The sequence below is a fragment of the Enhydra lutris genome, unplaced genomic scaffold (assembly GCF_002288905.1).
Source record: "Enhydra lutris kenyoni isolate GAN:26980312 unplaced genomic scaffold, ASM228890v2 scaffoldscaffold4, whole genome shotgun sequence".
Classification (NCBI taxonomy): Eukaryota; Metazoa; Chordata; class Mammalia; order Carnivora; family Mustelidae; genus Enhydra; species Enhydra lutris.
The window spans coordinates 34,269,479-34,279,348 of record NW_019154088.1 but is presented as its reverse complement, the minus strand read 5'-3'; the positions used below and the strand labels follow the sequence as shown (position 1 = coordinate 34,279,348).

At 38.6% G+C, this 9,870-nt stretch overlaps 1 protein-coding gene across 4 annotated transcripts in view; it reads left to right on the top strand.

Annotated features, from left to right (window-relative positions):
- Positions 1-285: 285 nt before the first annotated feature.
- LOC111158948 (Ral GTPase activating protein catalytic alpha subunit 1) overlaps positions 286-9,870 on the top strand; it is a 246,811-nt gene continuing 237,226 nt past the window's right edge. For all 4 annotated transcript variants that reach the window (XM_022521311.1, XM_022521309.1, XM_022521306.1 and 1 more), the window contains exon 1: positions 286-640. In XM_022521311.1, coding sequence (XP_022377019.1) covers positions 535-640 — 106 coding nt within the window. In that variant the 5' untranslated portion in view covers positions 286-534. The remainder of the gene's footprint in view (positions 641-9,870) is intronic.

Below are 9,870 nucleotides of genomic sequence, written 5' to 3'. Positions count from 1 at the left end.
CATGACGTCAAGAAAGCTTGACGTCAGAAGGCGGTTGCCACGGGGACCATTCGCCACCGACGGCAGAGTCGTGAAACCTCATCACCGCACTCGTCTCCGTTTCGGCCTCTGCAGGGTGTAAGCTGCTAAAGAAGCTTTAACCTTAAGGGGGCCTCAGGGAGAGGAGTCGTGCTGCCGCGGAGAGCCCCACCTCCGCGGCTCCGGGTCCCGGGCCCCGGCCTGTGGCTGCGAGCGGCGGTTTCGGGAGGCAGCCGGGGCGGCGCGACCGACCTGCCGGGTCTCCCCCGCTCCATGCAGGACTGGGAGAGGGGATCCGCCATATTGGAGCCGGAACCGAAGGTGCCTTGCAGCCGCGGCGCGAGGCGGGTGGAGGCGGCGGCCCTGGCCTGGATGTGAACGGAGTCGGCTACGCTGGGGCCCGCAAGCCTGGGGAGTGAATGAGCTGCTCACGCTAGTATCCTCCCCGCCCACTCTCTCCACTTTCCGCGGGACCGGGAGAGGGCCGGAGTCGGCCGTGGCGGCGGCAGCGGCAGGATGTTCTCCAAGAAGCCGCACGGGGACGTGAAGAAGTCCACCCAGAAGGTGCTGGACACCAAGAAGGACGCGCTGACCCGTCTCAAGCACTTGCGCATCGTCATCGGTGAGGAGCGAGGGGTGGTGGCGCCCAAAGGCCTTCCTCGGGGAGCCCCTGGGGACTCTCCCGCCCTCCCTGGCGCTGTGCGGGAATAGAGGGCGAGGCGTCGCCTCCGCAGAGACGCGGGAGGGCGGATAATTTGGAGAAGGGAAAACTTGGCAGTTGGCAAGTACTAATCACCACCAACACAGGGTTACCCAATTTTGAGTTAATAGTCCGAGCTCATTTGTACAAACTAGCATTACTCTAAAAACTTAGATCTTTGTTGGACTTCCCGGAGGCTTGGTGTTGTCGATAATGGTGTTTATAGAATATGTGTGTCAGGTGACTACCGCCGTCCCCATCCAAGTGGAAACACCCCCTCCCACCCCCCAAACTCTAACAATGTAAACCTTAATCTTTCAAGTTCCTTGGCTACTGAGGGCGAGGAAGCAGTTACACACCTCTTTGGGAAGTGGCTGGTTTCCAAAATTCTTAGGGCAAGAGCCCCGCCCTTCTGTTAAAGTACCTTGTTCATCATTACTGTCACTTGGAGGGAAGATTATTATTAATTACAGAGAACAAAGTAGTTTGTAACTTCCTTTGCTTCTCGAAAATTGTATACAGTTCTGGTTTTACTTAGTTAAAAATTTCTTACCCCTGTTGCCCTCTGCATCTCTTTGGCTGGCCGACTAAACAGTGCTCGGGTTGTGGTTATAGGGTTAAACGAATCTTTGGAATACTTGCTCATTTCATAGGCTGATAAGGGCTGTAATGATATTTATGGAACACCCGGTCCAGTACTTGGATCTTTTCAGTTGGAATTTGAGGTGAAAAGGAAAGTTACTTTGCTTGTGTTGATACAGAGAGTTATTGGCAGGACTAAGTTTAGAACCCAGATGCCTGAATCCTAGTTCAGAGTTTATTATCTTCAGCTCTCCTTCTAATGAGTGTTTTTCTGAAAAGTGTCATTTAATTAGTATAAGTTTTTTAATTACTATAATTAATATAAGTAAGTCCTGTGTTTGAGCTGTGTGTTTTTCTGTTGTTTATTCATACCATCAGGATACCACCAGTAATATCCAACATTTGTTTGGTTTACAAAATGATTTCACATAAATTATAATTAATTCTCACAGTAACTGTAGAAGTAGATATGATTATACTCCTTATTTTATAAATGAGAAAGCTGAGGTTTGGGAATGTTAAGTAGTCATCCAGCTACTAGGAGGCCAGAACTGGAGCCCAGATTTCATATCTCCAGTTTGTGTTTTACTCTACATTTAAAACAGCAAATCTTTATCACAAGTAAGTTGTATATATTTCTGTCAAATAAAGCAATTAAATCTAGTTTAGCAATATAAAAAGAGATCTAGTTTTCAAGAAAATATAAATCTTCTAAATATAGTTGAGTTTGTGATCTTTTTATTTTCATTCTTCTTGAGAGTTAAGTTGTTGAAGAAAAGGTCTGGCTGAGAGAGTGCAACAGAAAGTCAATGTGTGAATGCAGATGTTCACAGACAGTGGAGGAATACAATTGGAGAATTTATGAAATTTGGCACCTACTTGGGACAAACTGTAGGTTGAGTAAAGTCAGAGCTATAAAGTTGAGTTCCAGTAGAGTATTGACATTTCCTAAATTAACTGCTGTATTCTCTAGTTACAGAGTGGTTAGGGGATAGTTCGTACATACTTCTTGGGCTTGAAAGTTTTTTCCATCTGGGTGACATGGTCTAAATTAAAAGGCTTCAGGTACATGTTAGATATTTTGTAGGGTCTAGCTTCCTTGGTTTGAAAACAAAGCAATAATGAGAAAAAACACACTTTTTGTTTTTTTATTAATTTATGGGCTTTTAAAAAATGGAGCATATACTATATATAAACACTTAAAATATCCTTAACCTTCAAATAGAGAATATTGTGCTTTCAGACTCTATGCTCTTTCAGTGGATGAGGTCCATACAGAGAGATTACAGCACTTCAGTACTCTTTATTTATTTTTAATATTTTATTTTATTTTATTTTATTTTATTTTATTTTATTTTAATTCCAGTGTAGTTAACAGTGTTATACTAGTTTCAGGTGTACAGTAGAGTGATTCACCAATTCCATATTATTACTCAGTTCTCATCAAGGTAAGTGTATTCTTAATCCCATTCACCTATTTCATCCCCCTCCTCCACCTACCTCCCAGTAAACATGTTTGTTCTCTATAGTTAAAGATTGTTTTTTTGGTGCGGGGCGGGGTGCTGGGTGGCTCTGTCAGTTAGGCATCTGACTCTTGATTTCAGCTCAGGTCATGATCTCAGGGTTGTAGGATCGAGGCCCATGTTGGACTCCGCTGAGCCTGGAGCCTGCTTGAGATTGTCCTTCTGCCCCACCCCACCAGTTCATGGGTATGCTTTCTTTCTTGCTCTCTTTCTCTCTGTCTCTCTCTCTCTCACACACACACAGACACAAAAGAGTGGTTTTTTTTGTTTGTTTGTTTGTCTCTTTATACTTCAGTAGTTTTAGACCCATAGTTCTCAACCAGGACAGTTTTGTCCCTCTGGCAATATTGGCAATGTCTGGAGATACTTTTGGTTGTCACAAATAGGGGAGAGGCTACTGGCGTCTGGTGGGTTGCAGAAATTCTGCTAAATATCTTACACTGCACAGGATAATATATCACAACAGTATTCTAGCTCTAAATGTAGTGCTGAGATTTAGAAACTTTGTCAAAATAATGAAGTGAAAGATGGATCTCCAAATGTTGTACTTGTTAGGGAAAGAACCCAAATGTCCTTCGACTGATAAATGAATAAAGAAGAAGTAGTATGTGTGTACACACACATACACATGAATATTACTCAGCCATAAAAAAGAATGCAGGCTTGCCATTTGCAACAACTTGGATGGAGCTAGAGTGTATTATGCTAAGCAAATTAAGTCAGTCAGAGAAAGACAAATACCATATGATTTCACTCTTCTGTAGAATTAAAAAACAAAACAGTTAAAAAAAAGAGAGGGAGGCAAACCATAAAAGAGACTCTTAACAATGGAGAACAAACTGAGGGTGGATGGAGGGGCAGTGGCTGGGAGGATGGGCTAAATGGATGATAGGTATTAAGGAGGGCAAATGTTGTGATGAGCACTGGGTGTTTTTGTTTTTTTTCTTTTTTAAAGATTTTACTTATTTATTTGACCGACAGAGGTTACAAGTAGGCAAGAGAGGCGGGCAGGGAGAGAGAGGAGGAAGCAGGCTCTCCGCGGAGCAGAGAGCCCAATGTGGGGCTCGATTCCATGACCTGAGCCGAAAAGCAGAGGCTTTAACCCACTGAGCCACCCAGGCGCCCCAGCACTGGGTGTTATGTGTAAGTGATAAATCACTAAATTCTACTCCTGAAACTAATATTACAGTGTATGTTAACTAAGTAGAATTTAAATAAAAACTTGAAACAGAAACACAACAAAATAAAAACAAATGCTGTACTTGGTTCTGCTAAATTAATTGAATAAAATATTCTGTATCTTTAAATGGTTACAGTTATTTTCTTTGAAATATGGTTAATGTAAGTAAATTCCTAAGAAAATGAGTGTGAGAAAGTAGAGTGACAAATACTGTAAGATGTCTTAGAGGTCCACCAATCAGGTAACTTATTTTGCAGATGGAAGAGCCATTGCAAGTCCTTTCTGGAAGTAGGTGCATGTTTTACATAAAAATATTCTGAGGAAACTAGTTTGCAAAGTGGGCATTGCCAGTTACACAGGATTTTTATTTTTGATTGGTTCTGTCTGAACTATATTTTTAACCCTTAAAATGAATTGCCATTCATTCAAGGTATTTAGAGAGTATTCAGTGCATCTAAATTATGAGAATATAATTTAAACATCCAGTCTAAACCTTTTTCCTGCCATGTATTCCTAAGGGACACATGAGACATTCCAGCTGAATTTTAGAAACTTGACTCTGAAGGACTTAGATTTAAATCTGTGTTGTTTGTTGATATTGCTATATAGTTTATTTATAAGAACTGGGAATTAGAGTTTTTAAAAAATAGAAATAAAGCCTTGTCTAGTTTCAGAAGATTTGTGTTATCCTCTCTTCCCTTCCAGTCCCCTTTTTTTCAATTAAAAGCCTTCTTAACATAATACATTAAGTTAGCACATGTCAGGTAGCTAACAATGCCTGCATGTAGTGGATATTGGCTAAATGTTAATTGTCTTCTGTGGCAAGTGTTCAGTCTTAATGATTTAAAAGTAAAAAGATGATTGGCTTATTCAGTTAATAAATTCACTGATTATTGTTGGATCATTCTTTCTAATAGCTTTATTGATACAGAATTGATATACAATAAATTACACATACTTAAATCACACAGTTGAATAATTTTGACATACATCTATACCTTCTATAGCCATCATGACAATTAAGATTAGGGACATATCCAGACATTCCAGGTAGCAATTATGTCTATAGCCTCCCAAAGTTCCCTTTTGCCCCTTTGTAATCCCTTTTTCCCAATGCTGCATGCAGCCCATCCCCCCCCACCTTCCCCTGGGAGAAACTTTTTATGTCTATGTGTGTGTGTGTATGGAATTACACAGTTATGTGTGTGTGTGTGTGTGTGTATGGAATTACACAGTATTTACTCTTTTTAGTTTGGTTTCTTTTATTCAGCTTTATTTGAAATTCATCTGTATTGTTGTGTGGTATGTCAGGAGTATATTGCTTTGTTGCTGAGTAATATCCCGTTGTTTGGTTATGCCACAATTTGACGGATATATGAATTTGCAGTTTGGGGCCATTACACATAAAGCTTCTGTGAGGTGTACTTATTTATAAACACATGCTTTTTTCTCTCTTGGATAAATACCTAGGAGTGGAATGGCTGGATCACATAGCAGTTGTGTGTTTAAATTTATAAGAGACTGTCATACTGTTTTTTTTTTTTAATTTTACATTCTTACTAGCAGAGTTTGAGAGTTCCATTTCCTGCACACATGTCAACACCATTTGTTATGGCCAGCCTTCTTAATTTCAGCCACTGTAATGAATATGTAGTGGTTATAATTGTTTCTCATATCTAATAAGGTTGAGCGTCTTTTCATGTGCTTTTTTTCCATTATATAACTACTTTGAAGTGTCTATTCAGATTTTTTTATTCAGTTTTGAAAATTCTATTTTTTGAATACAAGTACTTTATCAGATACATGATTTGCAGAGATCTTTTTCCCAGTCTTTGGACTGTCTTCTAAATTTCTTATTTTCTTTGAAGGAGTAGGAATACTTAATTTTGATTAAGCCCATATATCAATTTTGTCTCTCATGGTTTATGCTTCTGATTTTAGATCTAAGTCTTGGCCTAAGCTAAAGTCACAAAGAGTTTCTGCTGTTCTTTTTTCAAGAAATTTTGTAATTTTAGGATCTATTGAGTTAACTTTGTAAATATGGTTTAAGGTATGGATTGACTTTTTTTTTTTGCAAATGGATATCCAGTTGCTCCATTACCATTTGTTGAAAAATACAGCCCTTTCTCCACTGAATTACTTTTGCACTTTTTCCAAAACTCGTTCGTCTATATATGTGAGAGCCTATTTCTGGAATGTCTATTTTGTTCCAGTGATCTGTTTGTGTTAGAGCCAAGACCCCTCCCTCTCCCATTCTGTTTTTCCTCTTCTCTCCCTCCCTCTCTCTATGTGTATACACACACACACAGTTTTTGTTTTTGTTTTTTTTTTAACTGTAACAATAAATCTAGAATTTATGAATAAATTCAACTTTGTTCTTCCTTTTCAAAGGTTTTTTTGGGGGTGGGGTTGGTGGGAGTTGTATCAGGTCCTTTGCATTTCCATATGAGTTTTAAGATTAGCTTGTCAGTTTCTTTTTTTTTTTTTTTAATTTTTTTAAAAAGATTTTATTTATTTATTTGACAGAGAAATCACAAGTAGGCAAAGAGGCAGGCAGAGAGAAAGGGGGAAGCAGGCTTCCTGCTGAGCAGAGAGCCCATGCTGGGCTTGATCCCAGGATCCTGGGATCATGACCTGAGCTGAAGGCAGAGGTTCAACGCACTGAGCCAACCAGGCACCCCAGCTTGTCAGTTTCTTAAAAAAAAAAATTCCTCCTGGGATATTGATTGGGATTATGGGGAATCTGTTGGTTAGTTTGGGGGAGAATAGACAACAATATTGAATTCTCTAACTCATGAACAAGGTATGTTTCTCCATTTACATAGGGCTGCTTTAATTTCTCTGGCAGTGTTTTGTAGTTTTTAATGTACAGGTATTACACATTTTCTGTCACTTATCCCTAAATATTTTCTACTTTTGATGCCACTATTAATGGTATTTTTATATCCATTTCTTTGCTAGTGTATGGAAATCCATTTTTCTAAAAAAGTGTTGTGCTTTTTTTTCTTTTTTTTTCTTTTTTAGTAATCTCTACACCCAGTGTAGGGCTTGAACTCAGGACTGCAAGATCAGTAATTGCATGCTCTCCTACTGAGCTGGCCTGGTGCCCCTGATTTTTGTGTATTGAGCTCATATTCTGAATCTTGCTAAATTCACTTAGTCTTGCTAAACTCACTTAATCTTGCTAAACTCACATGGTCATATTAAATTTTTGTAGATTCTGTTGGGTTTTTTACATAGACAGTGTTGTCTGAATAAAAACCATTTACTTCGGGACGCCTGGGTGGCTCAGTTGGTTGGATGACTGCCTTCGGCTCAGGTCATGATCCCGGAGTCCCGGGATCGAGTGCCGCGTCGGGCTCCCAGCTCCACGGGGAGTCTGCTTCTCCCTCTGACCTTCTCCTTGCTCATGCTCTCTCTCACTACCTCTCTTTCAAGTAAATAAATAAAATCTTAAAAAAAAAAAAATGTTTAAAAAAAAAATAAAAAAAAAAACCCATTTACTTCTTCTTTTCCAATGTGGATCCTTTTGTTTATTTTTTTCTTGGCTTATTGAACTCGCTAGAACCCCTAGCACAGTGTAGAACAGGAGTGGTGAGAGTGGGCATCCTTATATTGTTCCTGATCTTAAGTGTAAAGCAATCAGTTTTTTATCATACAACGTGATGCCTTTTATCATGTTGAGAAAGTTTCATTTTTTGCTGGAGTTTGGATCAGGAATGGATGTTGGATTTGTACATGCTTTTTCTACTTATATTGAGATAAACAGATTTTTTTGTTCATGTATGAATATGATGAATTATAGTCATTGATTTCAAATGTTAGTCAACTCTGTAGTCCTGGGATTAAACTTCACTTGGTCATGATGTATTGTCATTTATATCTATTGTTGGGTTTGATATGCTAAAATTTTGTTTATAATTTTTATATTTATGTTCACGAGGGATATTGGCCTGTACTTCTCTTTTCTTGTAATGTCTTTGGTTTTGGTATCAGGTAATGCTAGCCTTATAGTATTAATTGAGAATTATTCATGTAGGAATATTTTTTACTTATGTTTGGTGTAATTCACCAGTGAAGCCATCTGCAACTGCAGTTTTCTTTGAAGCAGTACTTTTTTTTTTTTTTTTAGAGATTTTATTTATTTATTTGACAGAGAGAGATCACAAGTAGGCAGAGAGGCAGGCAGAGAAAGAGAGGGAAGCAGGCCCCCCGCCAAGCAGAGAGCCCGATGCGGGGCTCAATCCCAGGACCCTGAGATCATGACCTGAGCCGAAGGCAGAGGCTTAACCCACTGAGCCACCCAGGCGCCCCTGAAGCAGTGTTTTTTAACTACTTTATTGGAAAGACAGCTATTCATGTTATCTGTTTCTTCTTGAGGGAGCATTGGTAGTTTGTTTTTTTCAAGGAAGTTTTATTTGGTATAAGTTGTCAAATTTATAGGAATAGAGTGGTTTGTAAAACTCCCTTATTATCCTTTTGATGTTTGTAGAATCTGTGGTGTTGTCACCTCTCTTAAACTTGATATTGATAATTTGTCTTTTCCTGATCAAACTGACTAGAGACTTATACTTTTATTAATCTATTAAGAACCAGCTTGGGGCACCTGGGTGGCTCATTTGTTAAACATCTGCCTTCAGCTCAGGTCATGATCCCAGGGTCCTGGGGTGAGAACTGCCTCCAGTTCCCTGCTCAGTGGGAAACTTGCTTCTCCCTCTCGCACCCCTGTTTGTGTTCCCTCTCTTGCTGTGTCTCTTTCTGTCAAATAAATAAATACAATCTTTTAAAAATAAATAAAAGAACCAGCTTGTGGCTTTACTGAGTTTCTGTTTTTCCATTCATATTTCATTGATCTCTGCTTTGATAGCTTGATTATTTCTTTTCTTTCTTTCTTTTTTTTTTTTTTTTTTTTTTGCTTAGTTTTAGTTTAATATGCTCTTTTTCTAGTTTTTTAAAAATGTAAATCTAGATTACTGATTTGAGACCCTTTTTCTTTTCACTATAGGCATTTGGTGATGTAAATCTTTCCTAAGTAGCATCCCACAAATTATGGTATTTTTTTGTATTTACATTTTACCTTGCCTTTCTGGTTTCTTTGATCCGTTGGTTAGTTACGATTGTGTTCTTTAGCTTCAAATATTTGCGGATTACTCTGTTATCTTTCTATTATTGATTTCTAACTTAGTTGCATTACAGTCAGGCAACATGTTTCATGACTTGATTTCTTTAAAATTGATAGTTCCACATATATTGTAACTTGATCCATGTTCCATTTGCACTTGAAAACAATATATATTCTTTTCTTGGGTTGAATGCTCTAAAGATGTCAATTAGGACAATTTGTTTGATAGTGTTATTAAAAGACTTCTGTATCCTTGCTGAATTGCTGTCTACTTGCTTTTATCAATATTGAGAGTGCTGAAGGTTCTGATTGTAATTGTGGGTTTGTCTGTTTCTTTTTGCGGTTCTATCAGATTTTGTTTCATGTATTTTAAACTTCTATTATTAGGTGCAAGAACATTTAGGATTATTCTTTCTCCTTGATAAATTCTTTTTTTTTTTTTTTTTTTTTAAGATTTTATTTATTTGAGAGGGAGAAAGAGAGTGTAGGTGCACGCACACACAAGCAGGGGGAGGGAGAAGCAGACTCCCCACTGAGCAGGAAGTCCAAAGCAAGGCTTAGTCCCAGTACCCAGAGATCATGACCTGAGCCAAAGGCAAATTCTTAATGGACTGAGTCACCCAGGCACCCCTAAATTGATTCTTTCATCATTATGAAATGATCTTTCTCCCTGGTGATATTCTTTGCTTTGGAAATAGGCCTTTTAATTAAAATGTTTGGATCATGTCCTTTCTTTTGTTTTGTT